The following is a 22,853-nucleotide window of genomic DNA, read 5'->3' as shown; positions in this document are numbered from 1 at the left end:
TAAACATGTGTGCACGTGTGCTGGAAGCTCATATTTCTTTATTGATTTACAATTCATATGACCCAGAGAAACAAGACAAAGGGGTAGGTTCACTGCATCTCATGAGTCTTCACTGAAGTGAGAAAAAGTCCTTCAAAAAGTCAGCACTTCCTAGAGTGTATAGTCTCTTTGTCAGATTTTGACCAACACAAGCATCTGTAAATGATATAACTAGTGAAAGGATATTTCCCTGTGATTTTGGTTCCTTCAGTGACAAATGAGTCAAGAAATGCTATTTTCTGTCTATGGTTATATTATATTTCCTTTTGTGTGTGCTCTTCATGTTCACGTTCATGATATTCTTTCCCTGCTTATTAATTCATAAACTAATACAAGTTGAATCTCATATTTCAAATTTGTTTCAGATTTTCTCAAATTGTTTCTCTTTTAGCTTCTTCTTAATAGCTCATTTTAGAAAAATATTTAATATTTATCTAATGAGCCAGGCGGTGGTGGCGCACGCCTTTAGTCCCAGCACTCGGGAGGCAGAGGCAGGCGGATCTCTGTGAGTTCGAGGCCAGCCTGGTCTACAAAGCGAGTTCCAGGAAAGGCACAAAGCTACACAGAGAAACCCTATCTCGAAAAACAAAACAAAACAAAACAAAACTCATTTTTATTAATGTTATTTTCTATTATGTGATATTTTACTAATTAAAAACTTACTTTTGTGTAAAGAGTAATCAAGTATTTTCTACCAAATAGAAGCTGCATATTTAATAGCAAAAGGAGACTCTAGATTTTTTTGAAGCCTATGTTTGTAATTTTGTCTGTGTTTTGTCTCTCTTCTCCTGATCAAAATTTTGTTCCTTCTCTCAATCAAAATGATGATTTTCATGATTCCATTATAAAAATCCAATGATATATGGTGTCTTTAATATGAGGTCATAATGTAGAAGGAGTTAAGAAAAGATTGCAAAAGAAAAATGAAGGGAGACATAGTTCTATTCTCTACAAAAAAAAAATGGTCCTTAAAAATCACAGGGAGGCTTCATTTATGTTCTTTCCAGATTGTTCCAGAAATTGTCTCTGTACATGAATAAAGCCTAAAACTTCCTAAGAATACATGTTTTACAATAAAAAGCTGGGTTCAAATGTTACTTACCCTTGTAATTTGTTCTTTGTGCTTAATTCATCATTCATTGACTGTCTGGTTCTCCATGCTAAATTGGCAGTAGTAATAATTATGTTGCCAAGTTATTTATAGGTAGTAGTTAATTTACAAAACACAATAAGCACAACCCTAGACTATGGGAAGATCTTCACAATTGTTGCTGATACTTATCACTGTTATGGCTCTGTAGCTATAGTTGTAGTATTCTGTGGCCAAAGACAGACAAAGGCTGAGTGCCATGTACATTCCTGTAATCCCAACACTTGAGAAACTGAAAAAGGAAGGTGACAAGTTGGAGGCAAACACTGAGTGCATAATGAGTCCCACATCTACATAGGCTTTTACAGAGGAAGACATTGAGTGTGGGGGAAAACACTAAGACCTTCCATAAGCCTGGGATTGCCTGGAAGTCTCAATTTTATTTTCAGTTTTATTTTGTTCTATTTATCCATATGTCTGTTAATTTATTTTTGTTGTTATTTATGGCCAGGAATTATACCCACATCCAACAAAAGCCTAGTTACCCTGGTCATCCACTTAGTAACTTAAGGCTTACTTCTATCAAAAGGGGGTTGACCGGATTAGTTAGGAAGCCGAAGGTGGGAACAGAATGGTTATAGCCACATAGATGCACATTGACACCCTTTTAGGAGTTATCACTGCCATTAATATTCAAATGTATATTCTTATTCTTAATGATGAAATTGTGGGAAATCCTGATTACTGTTTGAAAACTCCAGAAAAAATAATTATAGTACTGGTATCAGAAAAATGTCACATAATCATCCTCCACATTTTCCATTATAGATGAGATATGTGGTGGCTATATTTACCCCCAGAGGACTGAATGTTCTAGGAAAACATAAAGTTAGCATTGTAATTTATGATACACCTTAGAAATCTCCAATTATAGAGAGAGCATGAAAATCAAGGATAAGTATTGAGTCCATATTCCTTCACATAAGAAGCACGTATGAGCACAAGCTCTTTGGCAAGCCTCTGATGGAGGGTCTTCAAAGGACAGTCTCATTGACTTATTTGATAGTGTTAATAATCACGAAGTATAGGATATAATCACAAATGAACAAATGTTTTGTCCTTAGGTTCTAGTAGTCTGTGTACTAGAATTTCCCACCTAGAGGAATATCTTATCTGGGAATCTCAGCTCCTTCGTTTTTAAGCTGGTAACAGGAAGAACAGAAAGAGGTAGCACAGTATTCTCATTTGTGAAATTAAATTATGCATTTCATATAGCAGGCACAATTGATAGGAACCAGTATAAAGTGATAAAAAATATAATTTATCAGAACTTTTATGAAGTGGTTATATTGGATTTGTGACTCTCACTATAGTTATGTCATCTCACAAAAATATCATGTAAATTCATTATTAAATTGTTCTAAATTGCTGACATTAGCAAGCACTTACTAAATGTTGGCATATTTCAATAATTGTTATAAGCGCTCTTTCTGTAAAATTTCATTAAATTCTCATAACAATATTATTATTATACTAATTTTATAAATGAGTGAACAAAAGAGTAGAGAAGTTTTATAATTTGCCAAAAGTCACAAAACTGATGAAGCTATGATTCAAATAAAATCAGCATAGCTTCAAAGTCTTGCTTTGAACACTGTTTACCAGCCACCATTGGGATGGGATGTGAGCATAGCCATGGAAATGCATTTGGCTGAGAAGACCAATAACTGTGAATTGGCTTTGGAGTAAAAATTGTAGAGTAGGTAAAGTGAAGGATTGTGGAGCCTGACAGTCCTGTCCAGTCCCTGGCTTCTTCCAAGAAGGTATAATGACCAAAGACACTCAACCTCCCTCTCACCTTCCCTACACACATTCTCACCGCGAATGAGAAAATATGTGAAAACACTGAACTGTGGTTTGCTCATAAATGCCTCGGTCTTTTGCACATTCATTCATGACCATTTATACATTCTAAGTATGAGACGTTTTAACAAGGGAAGTTTAGAGTATTTAATGATTGGCTTTAGCTCAAGGCCATCACTATGTTCTTCGTTGTTCTCTATAAGAAAGATAAAGAAATTTGTAAATTACAAATTCCTCAAGACTCAATTTTAACCAATTCATTATTGACTTGCCTTTTAACTTTCACCTGCCCTTATTGGAATGATTCAATCATATATCTCTCATTGTTTTCTTTCTCCTGTCCCTTTATAATACTGCATGTATGCCAAGGCTACACTCCAAGGCAACTGACGTATTTGGTAAATAGAATTTATACTTAGCATGATGCATTGTGGGAAGGAGACCAGAGTATTCTTTCCTCAGACTCTGAGCAAGTCAATTTTCCTCCAAGTCTCTCTACTAAAATGAAGAGCCATCTTGTTGAACTGTGATCATGTCTTGTATCTTAGTGATTCAGCTTCCCACATTCCACTGAACACATTCATGGTATAAAGTGAGGAAGAAGTCAGGGGGACATACGCTTATGCTAGAAGGAAGAGGTGTACTAGGATGATTGGAATCTGGACCCTGCTATGCCATGAGCATGGCCATGGGCAAACCTATTCTCTAACTGGTTGTTGAGCTACTGGGCTGGAACAGACAAAGGAAGTTCTTTTATGTCTTAATTATTCATTCCTTTTGAAGTCCCACTAGTACCAATTTGACAAAAATAGAAACTATGATCAAAGCCACAGAAACACTCATCCTTATGAGCAGGACATGATCCCATTTCTAAAGTTCCAGACCCACACCTGAATTGCTTTTATAGTGCAGTTTCAAGCAGCACACTTTGGTTGCAGTATTCACTTAAGTCGCATTGTGTGTGTGTGTGTGTGTGTGTGTGTGTGTGTGTGTGTGTGTGTGTGTGTTTCCAACTTATTGAAAATCTAAACAACAGCAAAACTTAGCACAGAGAAGAAAATCGACATAAAAACCCCAGGCAAGGAGACCTGCATGGACCAGTGATCTTCAAAACTTCTTGAGGTTACAAAAATGCTGTCCAGAAGAGAAGAAAACAGGGAGACGTGAAAGACATGCAATGCAGTATGCTAATTGCCTTGTTAAACAGTCCTGGAGGAGAGGGGAGAAATGCCAGTGATGACTGCAGTTTATTAAATTACAATGCACCACTGTTAGTTTCTTAGCTTTGGGTTGAATGGAGAGAAATATATGAGAACTTACTAAAATGTATGAATTTTTTTCAGAAAATCTAAAATTATTTAGAAATAGAAAAATCCTTGAAACAAAATCATAAACTGTATCAGAATCACTTTTCTAATATCTCATTTGTGGATGTAGAACATTTGTTAGCATTCACTATTGGGATTATGTTTGACAGGGGGAGCTAGCAAGTACTCACTAAAAGCTAACCCAAATTCCACCATAATTACTGAAAGTGTCATTGTATCTGTTTCCATTTTTTCACATGAGAAAATGTGACCCAGATATAAAGTTTACTTTGCAATTTAAAGTTGGAGATATTTGAACCAGCTTGGGGTGCAGGGGCAGAAGCAGGATCCTTGGGGTGCGGGGCGTGGGAGCAGATTCCTTATGGCTCTTGCTGTTCTATTTTAGTGCCATCCTAGTGGCTGTCTGATAGACCTCTGCCTGCAGATGGGAGTCATCATGTTTTTGAAGCAAATATGGAACAACTTCATGGAGCTGGGATATCCGTAAGCATACTATCTTTAGATGTGTCTTACATATCATTATAATTTGGGGATCGTGAGCAGTGAGATGATCGGTCACTGTTCCTTACTAAATGTGTGAATGCTTGTAAGTTTAGGCTTTCTGAACCTCAATTTTCATGTCTTTAAGAAAAGATAAATGGTAAGATCAACTTCAGGACCAACTGATGGGATTAAAGGAACTAATGTATATAGAACACTAGTACAGCTTTTTAGCTTATTTTTAAAACATTAGTAAGAAAGTGTCTTGAAAATAAAAATAATTTTCTGCTGTCTTTGAGCTATCAAGAGATATAAGGTGATGGTGACATTACTGTTAAATAAAAAGGGCCTCCTTTCCTTCCAAAATGATACATTCAAGCAAAAGATGTCAGACAGAACAAAGTTTTCTAGTCCTTTTATGATGCTTTCCTCACCTCTACAAAAATTATTACAAGCAAATTGATGTGATACTATCCTGTGAGGACATTTAATACGAGGGAGAAACTGATTAGCTGATTGATGATATAAATGGATTTGCTCATTGATTAATGATATAAAACAGGTTTACTCGCCAAATTTTACTTTCATTCTTTTTTCATGTCTTCCTATAAATGACATTCCTGAGCCATCAACCTAGTGGTGGAGAAGTCATTAACACAGCAGCATACTGGATATTGGTAAACTATGGGGAGATTTAGAGCACGAATTCAGAACTATCTACTCCTGATTTGAATTCCTTCTCTGTTTCTTACTAATTTTGATCAGAGTTTATGTCATGTCTCTGAGATTTTTCTTTCACTTCTGAAACAAGAGACTTGCAAAGACTAAATGAAATGACCCAACAGAATTTAAATTTTAGATAAGAAAACACTTTGGAAGAGTGTATATTATATACAAATGTATATATAATATATTTGTATATAATGTATGTATAGGTTATATAAGAGATTCCATGAAATCTCTTCTACATGAAGCCTGAATAAAGGGTTAGAGTTCCTCGTGCACTTGCTATGTCCCTTGCTCTCCTTTGCTTATCACTTTAAAATGTATGGGATGGGAAGTGTATAAGCACAACTGAGGAAATTAGGCATCAAGTGTGGGGCATAGGATTGGATCTGCTGTGAGCACTTCATAAGTTCCAGCAGGGTGGAATTGTGGCCCTTGTAGAACAGAGAATGGTTCTTCGCACCACCATCACATGTGGTCTGCTGTGTGCATTGTTCATGTCCGATACTCATTTTAACCATGCCCTTAATCAGATGGTAAGCCTGGATCGTGCATGTCAAATACTGAGGGAAAATAGCAAGAGATACTCATTCCATGTTTGTTTTTCAAACATTTAGGGAAGGCCTTGTAGGTGAATACTTAGCAGGACTGAATGGATCACCAAAGCAGTGGTTTTCAAATTTTAAACCACAATTTTCCATTCAATTAAAACCTTAAGCAAAAACAATACAGATAAAATTTAAATAAGCAGAGCTGTGTCAATTCTAACCTGCCTCCCTTTTCACATCTTTGTGAGATTCCAAGGACGACCTCCATGGGATGTTGACCGGAGCACTCCCTCTTCAAACAGATTCTGAATTTCCAGTTACTTAAAATTGAGCCTTAAGTGTTATTTACTGAACTGTGAAAAAATATGTCATCCTAGAGTATCTTTCAAAGTCTTAGGTAATTCATCATACAAAAGCTGCTCACAGTGCATACCAGGCTATCTCTAGAAATCATAGTATCATGACCATTCCCAGGCCAGAGATAGAATATTTTCACTTATTTTCCAGACCCCAGACAATGACTCATGTAAGCATATTCATTGCCTGACAACTTCCGTTAATGATAGTAGCAGAATGTTGGCATTAGTGTTCAAACTTTTCATGTTTATAAACTTAAAAAAGTTAATTGAACAAATATTCAACATGCAATGCAAGACAGGATGGAGACCAGAGCCTAGGACTCTTGAAAGTTTATGTAGGCCTTCTGTTTCATGCAGAACATAATTTTATTCACATCCACATGTACAGCCCACACACTGATGGAGTATGAGCAATGAAGGGCACAGAGCTAAAGACAACATTTTATAGGTGGAGGTAGGAGAAATGAATTTAGCCTAGTCAGTACCAAGGAATGGTTCAGTTTAATGGCATTGAATTCCTAATAAATATCTAGATGTTTGGAGGACCTTAGAGAGTTCTAGGATGATAGAATCTAGTAACTTTCACTAAACCTTTTTTTTAACTTTATAATTTAAAGATTTTAAACTTTTTAAAGTTCAGACTTACTTTATTTTCACTTACTGAAAAGTTAAAACCACTGACTGTCTTCATTTCCAAGAATACTTGATACAACAAAAGATTAGTTGAAATTTGTTGTTTCTTAGTAAAATATGCATTTCCACAGATGGTTCAGTAACAGGTTACATAGCCTTGGTCTGCTCTCTGATACAGGCTAATCCAAAACTGGTGGTCACGACATAAAATCAAGCGAGGAATACAGGACGCTTCCATACCACAATGGGAAAATGACTGGAATCTTCAGCCCATGAACATTCATGGACTGATGGACGAGTACTTAGAAATGGGTAAGGAGAGGCTTTTTTTTCTGCAGGACCATTTGGCTGTGTTGATACTGCTTTTTCTAGTTAACATGAGCTTCGGTTTAAGAGGAAAACAGCAAAATGACAATACTCTTTTTTCACACTGATCATTCTGAAATACAAGTGAACTTTATCCTAACAAAGTCAGAAGTGTGAGAATTATAGGCATGCATCACCACACCAGGCTACTGAGCAAATATTTTGATGAAAAATAACAAAGCTGGATCAACTCTTTATAAAGAAAAATGGTATCCTCCTCAAAGAAAGTCATGGTTATTTTTGAATAACATGTTTATTAATTCTTTAATATTTTGATACATTATATTTGTGTCATATTTACCCCTCCTCCCCAAATTCCTCCCATATCCATCCTCTCCACACTCTTAAACCTAGTCTGAGTTTCTGAAGGAATGTCCTTAATTTATATTAAGAAAATATGGCTTCCCAGTCAAGTTGTTGACTTATTTTCTGACCTTCAGTATCCTCATCTATAAAAAGAGAAGATAGGGTAGTAGAGTGGAGAGCTTTGGGGTCCCTGCCAGAGCCTTAAGGAAAGTGTTCCTCTTTGCTTGTCTTTTTGATAGCTTTTTCCTCCTCCTCACCCTTTTCTTCCTTTTTCTCCTTCTCCATTTTCCTATCCTCCTCATATTATATGGGGGTGGGAGAGAAAGTAGACATTAAATATACCCATATCTGAGATGGAGTACAGGTTTTTAACATTTTCTAGCCATCTACTCTTTAACAAGTTTACTTATCACATAGGATCAAACGTTTCTTCAACTGTAAAAATAAGAGTGTTTACTGAGTAGAGGTATCATTAAAGGTAATTCATCTAATGTTGGTAATTGGTGCAGTGAGGCACTCAGTAGATTTTATTATGTAATTCATAACTCCCTAATGTTCCTGTCTTACAGTTTTGCAATTTGGTTTTACTACCATCTTTGTTGCTGCTTTTCCTCTGGCCCCTCTTTTGGCTTTGTTAAACAATATCATAGAAATAAGATTGGATGCATATAAATTTGTGACCCAGTGGAGGAGGCCTCTGCCAGCCCGAGCAACTGACATAGGTAAGACTCAATTTTCCCTTTTTTGAAATAGTATATGCGACATCTTTAGTATCTGGAGTGTGTGGACTGGTTACTGCTCCCAAGGTCCAGAGTTCAGTTTTCATCATGAACATTATTGGGTGGCTTACAAAGCAATCTGATGCTCTCTTCTGCTCTCTTTAGGGACCCAAGTGCATGAGCGCACACACACACAATAAATAATACAATATAACCCTTTATTATTTAAAAAAAAAGTAAATGGTGAACAGAAATGTGGCTCAAAATAAACAGAATATTCTTGCCAAAATTAAATAAATCAGAATGCTTTCATCTTGTTCACTTTTACTCACTATCTTTATTCTTTTTCCAACCAGGTATCTGGCTTGGAATTCTTGAGGGAATTGGCATACTGGCTGTGATCACCAATGCATTTGTAATTGCTATTACATCTGACTACATCCCACGTTTTGTTTACGAATACAAATATGGCCCTTGTGCAAATCATGTAAAGCAGAATGAGAAGTAAGCTTAAAATTTACATATTTTTCTAATCTATTTCATAGTTGCAATTAAAAGGAGAGCTTACTGGGAAGTTTTGTTCTGTGCCCATTAAAAAGTAATGTTTCTGGTCATTGTATTTATAATGTGTTTATTAGATAAAAGCAAATGGGACTGAGAACAGAACATGCTTTCTATAGCGACTTATTTTAGAGTCTGTTTTTACTTGAAAATGTGTCGAAACGCTAAGAACATTCTAATTCTTCTCGAAAGAGCCAGTTCTAAAGCCTGAATAGGCTCTTCAGCATCTTCAAACCAGGCAATGCAGAGTTGTTGCTATGCAGATGGGAAAGTGAAGCTCATAAAAAATGGAACAAAGACAGTAAAAAGTGAGAAACAGAACCTGCAAAGTCTGCCATCTTAGTGCCTAGACATTTTCAGGAAGCACATAGAGCCAGGGGTCTGACTGAAGCAGAATCGTCTCCCTTTTGTGGTTAGAATGTGCTTTTCATTCAAAATTGAAAAGCACACTTCAAAGTAGGGTAGCCTATCAACCTCTGCAGTACTTACCCTTTTTGTTTGGTTTGGTTTAGTTATTGACATTTTAATTCAAACAGTTCTTTCAAGTCAGGAAGGGGACTGTTTTGCTCACTGTATGATGCTTAGCAACGTGTGTGGTCTCTAACCAGTTGATACAGTGACAACTATCTTAATCCATACATTCTGATAACAATAGGTATCTCTAGACTTTGCCTGCTGTCCCCTGGGAGGCAAAATAACTGGATATAGACAACCACTTTAGGCAATATTTGTTATCTCACATGTTTCCTTTGCATAAGGTATTAGGGGACAATGCATGTGAGAACTGACTATAGAGAACTGGGGCACCTTAAATGGCTTTGTAGGTGGATATCCACCTTAGATGTAAAATCTGTAAGAAAATGCAGAAGACTGAGAGCAACAATAGGTAAGGATAGAGATCATGGGCCACAACAGATGGAGCTTTGCTTTAGGGTGGCATTGATCCTTAAGGAACTACTGGCTAACTGGTATTTCCCTAGAACACTGGGAAAGCCCGTGAACACAAGCGTCCTTCTTTTTAAGAGGAGTGGTGATAGAAGCATTGTACAATTGATTTTTTAAATGGGTCTTAGAGTCCTTAAGAGATATAAAGGGATTCAATGTTAGACACCTTAAATATGAATTCTTACTTTGTCACTTGTTAAGATATACATAATCTGTATGACATGGTTGATTCATAATAGTAAGTGTTCATAGGCTGTATGATTATGAAATGGTGTCTGAGAATACACACAATGTAAATATAAGGTTGTTTCAATATCGATATTGAAAAACCAAAATACTGCCTTTTTGCTAATGCAAAATGATCTAGGAGCAGATTCTAAGAATTTGAAAAGTATAAGTCAATCATTTCTCAACCTTTTAGCTAAGATCAAGTGTGAAATATGTAGAATTGCTATCTGGTGTCTTTCTTATACAAATTACTAGCTAGTAATTCTATTGCCACCTAGTGGTGGTTGAAAATTCTACTGGCTGAGTTTACATTTCAGAACCTGCCTTTCCTGTGGACAGCGCCTGACATCTCCAAATTCAGTGACCAATTTTAGCTGCAGATCAATTTTCAGGCAAAACGATGCAGTTCTTCTGTGATTTGGACATCATATATCAAGAGGGACACTCAATTACTTTATAATCTTCTAAGTATACTTAGCAATGAAATTGAAAAAAAAATCTGTCCAGGTTAGAAATTTTCAGAGCAAGTCCTGAAGAGACACACAGTAGTGGAGGGGATATACCGACAAGAAAACAGTTGACTAATGCTACAAGATAGAGAATGGACAAGGCATACAGTTGCCATTGTTGCGTTGTGACTAATATTTCAAGGGTAAGAATGTAATAAACACGTCCTTGGATCCAAATTTTAAAAACTGTTTTTCCTAGAAGAGTATTTCTCAACATGTGGTCTGCAAGCATCCTTTAGGGTCTACGATTTAAACAGAATTTTAAAATTATTATATTGTTTATAACATTACTATAATTTATTGATGCATTGTGTGTATGAGGGAGTATTGTGAAAGTTAAAAGACATGTTGGGGCTGGGCGGTGGTGGCACACGCCTTTAATCCCAGCACTCGGGAGGCAGAGCCAGGTGGATCTCTGTGAGTTCGAGGCCAGCCTGGTCTCCAAAGCGAGTACCAGGAAAGGCACAAAGCTACACAGAGAAACCCTGTCTCGAAAAACCAAAAAAAAAAAAGACATGTTGGGGTATTTCCCTTCCAACACATGGGATAGAACTCAGGTCCTCAGACTTGGTGACAAGTACCTTAACCTCCTAAGCCATCTTATAAGCCCACATTAACACTGTGTTCACAGTAACACTACGATTTTATTTTCCACTTTCAACTTCTTACATTTAGTTTGAGGGTGCATCAACAATGGTGGCTACAGTTCCATATGACTATGCCTAACTTGGAATATTGGCACCAAGTACCATGGTTACTAATATTCTCAGCCATCATGTAACCACCTTGAAAATTCCAATGAGAAAAGCAAAGTGTCCTTCATGAAACATTAATAATTATTAATTTTACAAAATCTGCAACTTTCAATCTTCTGTGTAAAAAGTGTCACACTTTGTTATACCGAGTGCTACTAAGCACTCTGTAATTGTTGGAGTTGCAACAGAAAAGTCAGTCCCAACAAGAAATAATAATGGCCAGACTGTTTTTCAGACTCTGGAATTTAGTATCTACTCTTTTAATATGTAAAGTTAAAAAAATCACCTGACACTTTTAATTATTTTTATTATCTATATTCAATGTACATGGCATTGTGTGATATACGAACTTTTTAATAGAAGTATGCTGCATACTTAAAGTGTATTCCCTTCATGGCCACACACACTAGCTCCCCTCTCAAATTTCCCCATTGTATATCTAGACTGTTTGACTTCTGCTTTTACATCATAGTTGCATACATAATTTTATGCGTCTATCTAAAATCTAGGAAACATACATGAGAAAAAATATGTAACCATTGTTTTTCAGGTACAGACTTAGTCATTCAATATGATTATTTTCATTTGCATCCATTTTTCCTGCAAACAACACAACCATCATTCTCTCTCTCTCTCTCTCTCTCTCTCTCTCTCTCTCTCTCTCTCTCTCTTTCTTTCTTTCTTTGTTTTTCTTGTTTTTGTTTTGTTTTGTTTTGAGACAGGGTTTTTCTGTGTAGCTCTGCATATTCTGGAACTTGATCTGTAGACCAGGTTGGCCATGAGCTCAGAGACCAGACTGCCTCTGCCTCCTGACTTCTGGAATTAAAGGTATGCACTACCACACCTGGCTAATAACCATCTTTCTTGATGAATAAAAGCAACTTCACTGTGTGTAAATACCTGTTTTGCTCATAGTTGAGTATCAAGCACTGAGAATTTTTGTAACAAAATATAGATGCACAATAAACATATTAAATAAGTAAATAGATAATAAGTATTACTTATAATTAGCCAATCATGTTGCATGCATGTGTGTTTACAAAAGACTTAAAGATTTTAAATGCACAAGTAGCAGGATGACTCATGGACAGAAATCACTTTTAAAAAGTAAACTAAATTAAAGAATCAATGGGAAAAATAATTGAGAAGAAATGACAGGACAAGAAGACATGAGACAGAAATAAGAAAGCTGAATACTTAAAATAGAGGGAATAATGGCATTTATTAAATCCTGTCACTTGTAAAGAAGAAATCATTCAAGAAATGTATTAATTTTTGACTCATTTAGTCCTGTCATTTTTTTCCTAGTTGCCTAAAAGGATATGTCAACAATAGCCTATCCTTCTTTGACCTGAGTGAACTTGGGATGGGAAAATCTGGTTACTGCAGGTATTTACCTAGAATGTGTTTATTTTTCCTGCTTGCTTTTTGCCATGCCATCTCCTCCCTTCTACATGTAAAACAGCTCATTTAAACTACTGGAGTTTGGGTAACCAAGGACATTTTGCTGTCTTTCATGCTCTCTGTTTTTGTGGCTTGCAGGTACCGAGACTATAGAGGCCCACCTTGGAGTTCCAAACCCTATGAGTTCACGTTACAGTACTGGCACATTCTCGCTGCTCGACTGGCCTTCATTATTGTGTTTGAGGTTAGTCACAGGAGAGGTAACTGTGAATAACTGCCTTGCCGATTGATATGTCAGTTTGGTGTCAATTATTTACTGACTTCTAAGAAAGGACTTTGGTAGGCCTGGGAAAAGGCTCAGATATGGTAAATTAATTATAAGGAACATGAAAAATCATGAGCCTGAGCTGAATAATGTAACCACAAGTTAATAGTTATTGATACAAGAAAATCAGGGAGAAAGATACTATCTCATAAAAAATTGTGAGGCTCCTAATTTCAAGCTCCTAGTGGCCATGCTTAAAAAGAAAGGGATAGTTTTCATGAGCTGATAAATTAATCCAAATCTACCCATGAGGATAGAAAATTCAATATTTCTGAATAATTAACTCAAAATATAGTCAATCACGCATATGTTTGTTTTTAAAAATGGGTGGTTCCTTATTTTGCCCAAAACTTTTATTAAAAATGATTGGAGTTTGATTATCACAGACATGATAGTATTAAACTCTAATTCTGTGAGGCAATTTTGAGAGAACTGCATATAGCATTATCATCTTGTATCATAAATCATGATACAGTGAAGAATTTAGCACTGAGATGTATTAAACAACTTCTCTGAGTTACCACTGAGTCAATGAACAATTTTCTGTTTTCTATGGCCAAAAGTCACAAAACTTATTATGGTCCAGCCTTAACAATCTTCTTACCAGGGTCCCAGAAGAGAAGCTATAAACGATGGCATGAATTATTTTCAGGAAAAGAATCTAAGTACACTGAGCTCTTTTGTCCATCTACTTTATTCCTCAGGGATAAAATTCTATCTGCACAGCTTCAGTTCTTCTCTCATGCCTATCTCCTTTCTTGCCTGATTTCTCTCTACATTTATCTGCTGTCCCATCTAAGTTCTATCTTAATTCTCTCATCTTACTTCTGCCCCATCTAGGTTCTCATCCATCTACTTCTTTCCCATCTCAGCTCCTCTCCCATCTCCTTCTTTCTCATCTTGTTCTTCCCCATCTGGCTCTTCCTCGACTTCCATCATGTTCCTCTAGTACTCTCTTCTAGCCCTTCAATCTAGTTCTTCCCCATCTCAGTTTGTTTCTCTCCCATTCTTACCAATCTAGTTAGTTCTTCTATTCTCTTTTCTCTTCTGTCTCATTCTCCCAAGTCTCTGAGGTTTACAGTTATATACCCATACAATAACAATGCACTGGTTAAAACGAGGTCACCACGCTTGAATTCCCTCAGGGTCAAAAGGAGTGGCAATAAGATCTACACAAAAGAGCAGTAATTGCCAGCCATCATCTGCAACCCAAAAGGGAAGTGGTTAATGGGGAATAGAATCAACTGAGGGCTAAATTCTGTTAACATCGGAGCAAGGGGTGTTTTATGTACTCAAATATATTCTTAGAAGTGGTTAGGCAAAGTATTAGTAGTCTATCAGTGATGAGTGAAAATAAAACTGCCTTATTTTCCTTTGGCCTCTTATCTGTCCAAGCTATCTTGGCTACCACTTTCTGGTTGGTCTGGGGAGTATACTGGGCAGCCTGAATCAGCTTGGTGTACCAGTATGTAGAAACTCTTTAGTTCTGAGTTAATAGTTAGAGGTAGATCTAAAACTACAGATAAGACTTTGGAAAGGGAGAAAGTTAAGCTTAATTAGCACATCCAACAGGCCTTCTCAAACAGATAGTCTGGATGCTTAAATTTGTTCTTAGAGAGTACAGAGGTATCTCTGATAAGATACTTCTGTCAGCATCCGGGGATAATCCTGGTCAGATGCTGCTAATGACGATAATTACAGAAAGGCCTGAAATTAGGGATCCTGGTTGTGTTACTGCATAGAAGGTTATCTGAATACTCCATTAGTAGAGGGGAAATTGTGCCCAACGAATGATAGAAAAGCTACAATAGCACAGGAGAAATTCATAGCAGGAAACGCCTAATAATCAAAAGCCAATATTAACAAGACTCCTTGAGCCTTGGCTTGACGTCTGGAAGACTCTTGGATTCTTCCAGGTATTAGCTTGTCATAATCAGCTGAATTCTTATTTCATGTTATTGCAGCTTGCAGTAAAAAAGAGATAGCCATGTCTAAAATTTTGGAACAAAAAAGGTTTTGTTTTTGTTTGTTTTGTTTGTTTGTTATTTGAATGACCTTCTCATGTATGCCAAACTGGTTTCAAACTCGCTATTTGGCCAGGGTTGATCTCAAACTCCTAATCTTCCTGTCTGTGCCTCCCAAGCACTAGATTTACAGGCATGAACCACCACACCTGGTTCCTATGAATCTGGGGTAGAACCCAGGCTTTGAAAGTACTAGGCAAACATTCTACCTACTAAATATTGAAAACCCTTTTTTAAAGACAATTATTCATTGCAAGTGATTTCCAAATATAAATTAAAAGTTTGTAATGAAATATCTGAAAATGAAATGCTTGCCTCTAAAGGTCTTAGCCAGGACTAAAATTTTCTGATTTAATGACTTTCAGAGTCAATAAAAATATATCCTTACTGAATGAGACTTTCTACTTCATTGCAGGTAGTATAACAGTTCAACTCGTATTTTCAACACAATATTTCAATGAGATATCTCTTATTATCTAGTTTTAAAATGTACATATTTTGTATATTCCTCAGAAGTCAAGTGAATAAAGTTAATCAGACACAGTTCAGAGTACCACTCATGGGTACCTGTGAGAGAGACCCTCTTTATTTTTCTTTCTTCATTCCCCATTATGGGTCCCATAACCCCAAATCAACCTCTATGAAGCCCTTACACTTGTTGATTTTTAAATATGGTTGCTTGTCTATGTATAAAAATATAGTATTATTTTGAGTGTTCTATTTTCCAAATAACTTCAATTATTTTGTATCTTAAAGTTTTTTTTTTATCTTTTACTTATTTTACTTCAGATCTAGAAGGAACTGTCAATGAGCACCTGCTTGTGTTTAGAACACATCTGCTACAAATGAACTGTAATCTTAAAATACAGTGTATTTATTGTCATAGATTAGACTTTAGTAAATCATGGCAATATTTTATTTGTATTCCAATAATTTTGAGGAACATTATTAGATTTTTTTATTAAGGAATTTTTTTATTCATTTTAAATACCAACCACAGATCTCTGTCTCTTTCCTCCTATATATTATATTTAAATGATCAGGAAAGAAAGTCCTGATTATGTGTGGGAAAGTATGAACTGCTTTATTGCTATCTACTTTTCAATGCATTTTCTTGGGACTCATAAGCAAGTACAACCAAAAGTACAATTAATTCTTCCTTTTCTCATGAAAAGGTTATTGTCCACTAAAAGCCTTTACATAAACGTATTGTTTTAACAGGCCATGCTAACCCCACAAATACCACATTGTTCACTCTCTTTTCTGAGAAACAGAAAGACCTAACATTCTCATAGGATATGAGTAGGAAATACCATTTGAGCAGGGTTCTCATTGTGCCAACCACTCTATGAGGCTCTACAAGTGTGTATTTACTTAATTCCTTTAAGAGGTAGTATTGTCATCACTATCATAGACACAGAACATAGATGAGTTGATCAAGGAGAAACAGCTGTTAGAAGGATAAAGGCTTAATTGGTCTCATTCAAATTCCAAGCTTTTACTTACAGGTATAATGCCTTGGAGTTACATTCTTACTTGTTCAAGTCTATCACTAAACTGGGTGTGATGGTGCACATCTTTAATCCCATCACATGCAAGACAGAAACAGGTGGATTTCTATCAGTTCGTCTACAAAGAAAGTTCTAGGCCAGACTGACCAGGAATGTATAGCAATATATTAATTCTCAAAACAAACAAACAAAAAATAACAAACCTCCGTTATTGACAATTTAATTTTAAAACATAAATAATACATATTTTACCAAAATTATGTAACACAGCTCAAATGTTTCATAGCAGTTATAGTGACAGTGAACTTATAGGATGGAATTTATAAAAAATAATTTTGTTGTGGTTGAGTCTAATAACTAGCTCACAAGTTTATGTAGCATGTATTTTTGTCTATTGAAAATACATTTTCCCGAGAATAGCCATTCATATTTGTGTCTGTTAATGGGTATTATAGTAATATTGCATAGCATGTAAGAATTTTGAACACAAGAATTTAAAATACTTTTTTAAGAAGTGATATTACTATACAGCATCAAAAAGAGGAAATACTTTGTTATCTAACTGGTACTCTACAGTGACAGTAATATTTGTGTTCTCCATATAACTCTTGAAATCAATATTCTGAATGCTACACACTAAGTTCTGATGCTCGATTTTAAGGCAAATGCATCATTGTTCATGACTTTTCTGTTTTACAATGAGTGTTCTGGAGCCTTTGAAAACATAACTTTTCCTCTTAACTTCCAGCACCTCGTGTTCGGGATTAAGTCATTCATTGCATACCTGATTCCAGATATACCAAAGGGCCTCCGTGAGCGCATCCGACGAGAGAAATACTTAGTCCAAGAAATGATGTATGAGGCGGAACTGGAGCATTTACAGCAACAGAGGAGAAAAAGTGGTCAGCCTATTCACCACGAATGGCCTTAGGTAGTGCCTGTTAACCAAAAGGGGAGGTACCTTTAGTGTGAAGGAATGAGGCCCTTGAAATGTAGATGGGATCCAAGAGGAAAGCATAGTTGGCAAAACCATATGTATAAAACGCTACTTGGAAATACATCACAGCAGCCTCTGGGATTGAAATACTCAGACTTCGGAGGAAAGAAAAGACTTGTGACCTCCAAAGGGATGCAACTGACATGGCAGGGAGTCAAGCTCTGATTCTCAGAGCAAGCCCTCAGGGGAGTTCTGTGTTTGGAGTCCACCCAGTTCCATCAGCAGCAGAGCAAGTAGGAAATGCAGTGATGAAATTTCCAGAGACAGATTTCCATGTAAATGTTCACAAGCTGGGAATACTAATCAGATTCTAGAACTTGCAGTTGAGTTCAGACATTCACAAGAAATAAGTTAAATCAGTTGTTGGCTCTGATGTCAGAACTCCATGTCCCTTCAGCTTACATGCTGGTGGAGTTGTTTTTGTCTCATTGAGATAATGGGTGTATACACACGGCATTTATGCTGCTTTATGTCGACTATGCACTTGAACAGTTGCACACCACCATAGTAGTCAAACCAAAAATCCAAATTCCAAAAAGAACACCTTGGAATAATTCTATTATATTGGCTATGATTTAAGTTTGCTTTATCACTCAAAGCCAAGTGCACTGCCCATTTTTTTAATTAATGAATGCCACAGATCCACTTTAAATATATGAATGCCTATTCTTGTATCATGTAGACCTGACTAATTCTTACTTTACTGAAGAAGCCTATCTTATATTCTATTCCATGTGCTCCTCTCTGAGTTATTACAATCTCACAGAACACTATGTTGAAACAATGTAAATATGTCAATGTTCTTTCACTGTTTGCACTTTTTAACACTGTGTAATGCGAGTTCCAGCTTATGGAACTCTAAGACTAGTTACACAGGATGCTACTGTAATTTCTCTGTTCATTCAGGAAATCCAAAGCCAAATGTTCTGCAGCACTTATGCTTTTTCTATAATATGCACTATCAATTATGAGCTAATGAAATAATGCATGCATAGAGTGTATTATTTGCATAAAATACCTTTCTGAGTTTCACTTTTTAATCATGGAATGGAGATTTCTTGGTTTTGATTTGTTTTGTTTTGTTTTTGGATGAGTTGATTTTTATTTAATTTCAAAACTCTCTAGAAACAAAGTCAAATTAATTAGGAAGATCATAATTTCATTTGTTGTAAACTCCTTATTTGAATGTCAATTTTGTCCACACACTGGAGGAGCACAAATGAAGGGGTGTTTCAATTCAAGAAAGTTCAGAGAAGGCATAAATTAAGGAGGCAGAATAGAATGAAAGGCAAAGGGTGAAGTATATGGTTATATAGTAAAACTCAATACCCCTTCCCTTGCAAAACAAGATGGGCTAAGCTTTTTTCCCTTGAGAATAAGATGGGAAATCACAGAGAACACACACATACACATACACACAGAGAATACACACATACACATACACACAGAAAGAGAGCATGATTTGTTCAATTTGCTTTTGTTCAATTAAGCAAAACAGAAATATTTACAAAATTTAAAATATTGGATTAGGCACACACAAAAATGAAACTACTTTGCACACATACTAATAAATCTCTAAAACTAATCAAGGAAATTAGTTTCACTTACTGGAAGTGTGCTATCCTAATCCTAAAACTTAAAAAAAGATTTGTTGACTTGATTATGGTTGTTTTATAGTTTCTCCCAAGGACATTCACTTGTCTACTTTCTTTGTGATTCTGGGCCAGGTATGCCCTGGGACTCTAAATTCTTCCACAGGATCTGAAAATGTAGCTCAGTGGTAATGTGTGTCTAACATGCATGAGGCACACATGGACTCAACTCTGAGCACCACTAAATACATACATATATACTTAATACATAATACATGCATACATCCATATATATATACATATGAGATAGGTGGTAAATTCCTACAGAAATCCTTGTTCCTGGGATTCTTTTGCTGCAAATATAATGGCTAATTCCACAAATTATCCAATAGAGATTTCAGCTCCTCAATTTTGGAGCATTTGTGCTCCCTTTTCTTTATTAATTAAATGTATACACATGCCTGAGCATAATATTTTCTTTACCTAGCATTTACATCTTTTCCAAATTAGGGATGCAAGACATACATGGGTCGTACAGGAGGACAAACAATAAAAGCTGTTTCCTTGAGAATTCTTTTTCTAGGGTTTTCTATAGTCCATTGGGTTTTAAGTCATATTGATTGATATGAACAAAGAAAGATATTTTAATAAAAGTTGTAGTATATTAATTTAGAAATGTGTTCCCTGATATTTTTGAAACAGATATGAGAAACAGAGAACAAAAAAAATTGTCTGAAATATTTGTTTTGTAAGCAGTTGCAGGACAATCAAACTTGGTTTTATCATAACTGACAATAAAACACAGACAGCCCCTCACAGTATGTTAACTTTAGAGGATCACTCTGCTTAAGTTGAGAGAAATGTTTTATACATGTTTTTCATATGAATATGAATTATTTCTCAAAGATTTATAGCACACTATATTCTCAGGAATTCTGTATGATGTGAATGCTGCTCATATATTTTCATATTCTCACTTGTTATCTTTTTACGCTAATAATTAATGGATATGTGCATGCAGTCTGCCTTGACAAGTTGTGTGAACCACTTTAAGTCTTAACTGTAATAGTTCTCAATCGTCTGAGTCTGAGTAGGCACTTTTAGGTGAGACACTGCTGCCTGGCTGCATGATGAGATTCAACTTGAATGCTAAATGATTCTTGGCACAATATACTATACAATGGAATGGATAGATTTTTTTTCACTCAATAAATTATCATTTTTACTATAATCCGCATATTACAGTTCATTCTGTTTTGGGGTTTTTTGTTTGTTTGTTTGTTGTTTGTTGTTTTTGTTTTTTCAAGACAGAGTTTCTCTGTGTAGCTTTGTGCCTTTCCTGGATTTCACTCTGTAGACCAGGCTGGCCTCGAACACACAGAGAACCACCTGCCTCTTCCTCTGGAGTGCTGGGATTAAAAGCGTGCGCCACCACCGCCTGGCTCTGTTTGTTCTTTAAATGATTCAGTTGGGATCTGTTGAATGGGTATGGGCTGGAAAGATTGCGCATTCTTTAGCCCCTGAAAGCAATAGTTTTGTTATTCTTGGGAAACTCACCACTTTCAGACTATCTCCTGATAATGTTCTCGTCTTAAAGTCATTTGTAGTACTGGGTAAAATGGGTAAAGTGTTTGCTGTGCAAGCTTGGTGACCTATTTCTACATTATCAATACTCACATAAAAAGCCAAACATGGTGGAATATGTCTGTGACCCCCAACTCTAGGAGACTGAAATAGAAGGATCCTCAGGGCCAGCTAGTGTGGCCAATTAGTGAGCTCCAGATTTAGTGAGAGACCCTGTCTTAAAAGATAAGGTAGAAATCAATAGAAAATCCTAGACATTGACTTTTGGTCCACACACACAGGCATGCACACATGCATACACACACACACACACACACAAACACACACACACACACACACACACACACACACACACACACACACACACCACAAAAAGGAAGAAAATAGATGTTTGCATATTAAAGTGCATGTGAGATATCACATTAATACTAAAGATATTTGTGCTAGAAGCAGATGAGAAAATAAATTTGATTAGGTCATATGAGGGCAAATAGGCTTCTATCACACCCAATCACTTTCTTTCTTCACATATATGCTGCCTTTCCCAATCACTATTAAATTCACCCAGGAAAAATAAACCTTAAAACATTGGTTTGAAGAGATGGCTCAGCAGATAAGAGCACTTGATGCTCTTGCAGACCAGTTTGATTCCCAGCACTCATTTGGTGGTGTACAACCATCTGTAACTACAGTTCCAGGAGATCCAGTGCCCTCATCCAGTCTCTGGGGGCAAGAGGCACGCGTGGTGTGCAAACATACGTTCATGCAAAATGATCATATACAAAACACAATAAAAAATATTGTTTTGAAGGAAAAAAGGCTTTATTTTAGTCTATGGTTCCATGGGGATAGAGTCCTTGTCTCAACAAAGGCATAGTAGCAAGCAAGATGCTAGCTGATTATATTTTTCATCCATACACAGGAAGCAGAATGAAGGAACAGGAAATGGGTTGAGGCTATAAACCCTCAAAGCCCATCCTCAGTGACATACTTCATACAGCAAGGTTCCACCTCCCACAGATTCCATAACCTCCTCAAACTGCACTACCAACTGTGGACTAAGTTTTGAAACACATAAACCTATGAGAAGCATTGCTCATTCAGACCACAGAACTTGCAAGGCAGCTCTGGTCATTTGAATGTGATTTCACTCCATAATTTCATAGGGAGTGGCACTACAAGGAGGTGTAGCTTTGTTGAAGTGGGTATGGCCTTGTTGGAGGAAGTATGTCACTGTGGGGATGGGCTTTGAGGTTCCCTACACTTAGGATATAACCCAGTGTCTCAGGTGACTTTCTGTTGCCTGCAAGATATAATACTCTCAGCTCCAGCACCATGTCTGTCTGCATGTCACCATGCTCCTTGCCATAATGATAGTGGATTGACCCTCTGAACTATAAGTGAGCCACCCTAATTAAATGTTATTCTTATAAGAGTTGTCATGATCATGGCGTCTCCTTACAGCAACAAAAACCCTGATACAACAGCTTAAGGGTGTGAGCCAAGGAGCTGAGGATTTGAACATTGTTCTAACAATCTATGTGGAAATAACCAGTATAATCTCCCTGGGACAGGACAAGAAATTAGACACAAATGCAGTGCAAGCCAAGGAAGGAGACTCTTATCTTATAGCCAAGAATCACCAACTTACCCCTTTTTTGGTTTTAGATTTGATGGTTCAACTTGAAAATTAGTGCTGCTTATTGAATAACTTAACTATATAGTTGGATAGGTTAATTGGTCAATTAGAGGAAAGTTTAAAAAAATGTAATCAGACATGTGTACTCCATTGTACCCAAATTAGATTAACTCAATGACTTCCAAACAGCATTCTCGGTTTTATAGAGAGAGTCAGTTAACATCTTATCTCACTGCTTCTATTTTTGGAGCTCCAAAGAGACCTTTTTGAAGAGACCAAATATCCTGGTTTCATTTGGAAAGTTAAATGTTTTCCTATAAGC

At 36.4% G+C, this 22,853-nt stretch overlaps 1 protein-coding gene across 5 annotated transcripts in view; it reads left to right on the top strand.

Annotated features, from left to right (window-relative positions):
• Window positions 1–20,539, top strand: part of Ano3 (anoctamin 3) — a 245,044-nt gene extending 224,505 nt beyond the window's left edge. For all 5 annotated transcript variants that reach the window (XM_052726591.1, XM_052726589.1, XM_052726590.1 and 2 more), the window contains 7 exons: window positions 4,706–4,803; window positions 7,245–7,378; window positions 8,308–8,460; window positions 8,814–8,961; window positions 12,764–12,844; window positions 12,998–13,103; window positions 17,468–20,539. In XM_052726591.1, the coding sequence (XP_052582551.1) occupies window positions 4,706–4,803; window positions 7,245–7,378; window positions 8,308–8,460; window positions 8,814–8,961; window positions 12,764–12,844; window positions 12,998–13,103; window positions 17,468–17,650 (903 nt within the window). In that variant the 3' untranslated portion in view covers window positions 17,651–20,539. The remainder of the gene's footprint in view (window positions 1–4,705; window positions 4,804–7,244; window positions 7,379–8,307; window positions 8,461–8,813; window positions 8,962–12,763; window positions 12,845–12,997; window positions 13,104–17,467) is intronic.
• Window positions 20,540–22,853: the final 2,314 nt, after the last annotated feature.

This window comes from Peromyscus californicus, unplaced genomic scaffold, assembly GCF_007827085.1.
Source record: "Peromyscus californicus insignis strain IS unplaced genomic scaffold, ASM782708v3 Scaffold_7__1_contigs__length_154581171, whole genome shotgun sequence".
Classification (NCBI taxonomy): Eukaryota; Metazoa; Chordata; class Mammalia; order Rodentia; family Cricetidae; genus Peromyscus; species Peromyscus californicus.
Note: the sequence above shows the minus strand (reverse complement) of the source record. Positions and strands in the feature narration are given on the sequence as shown.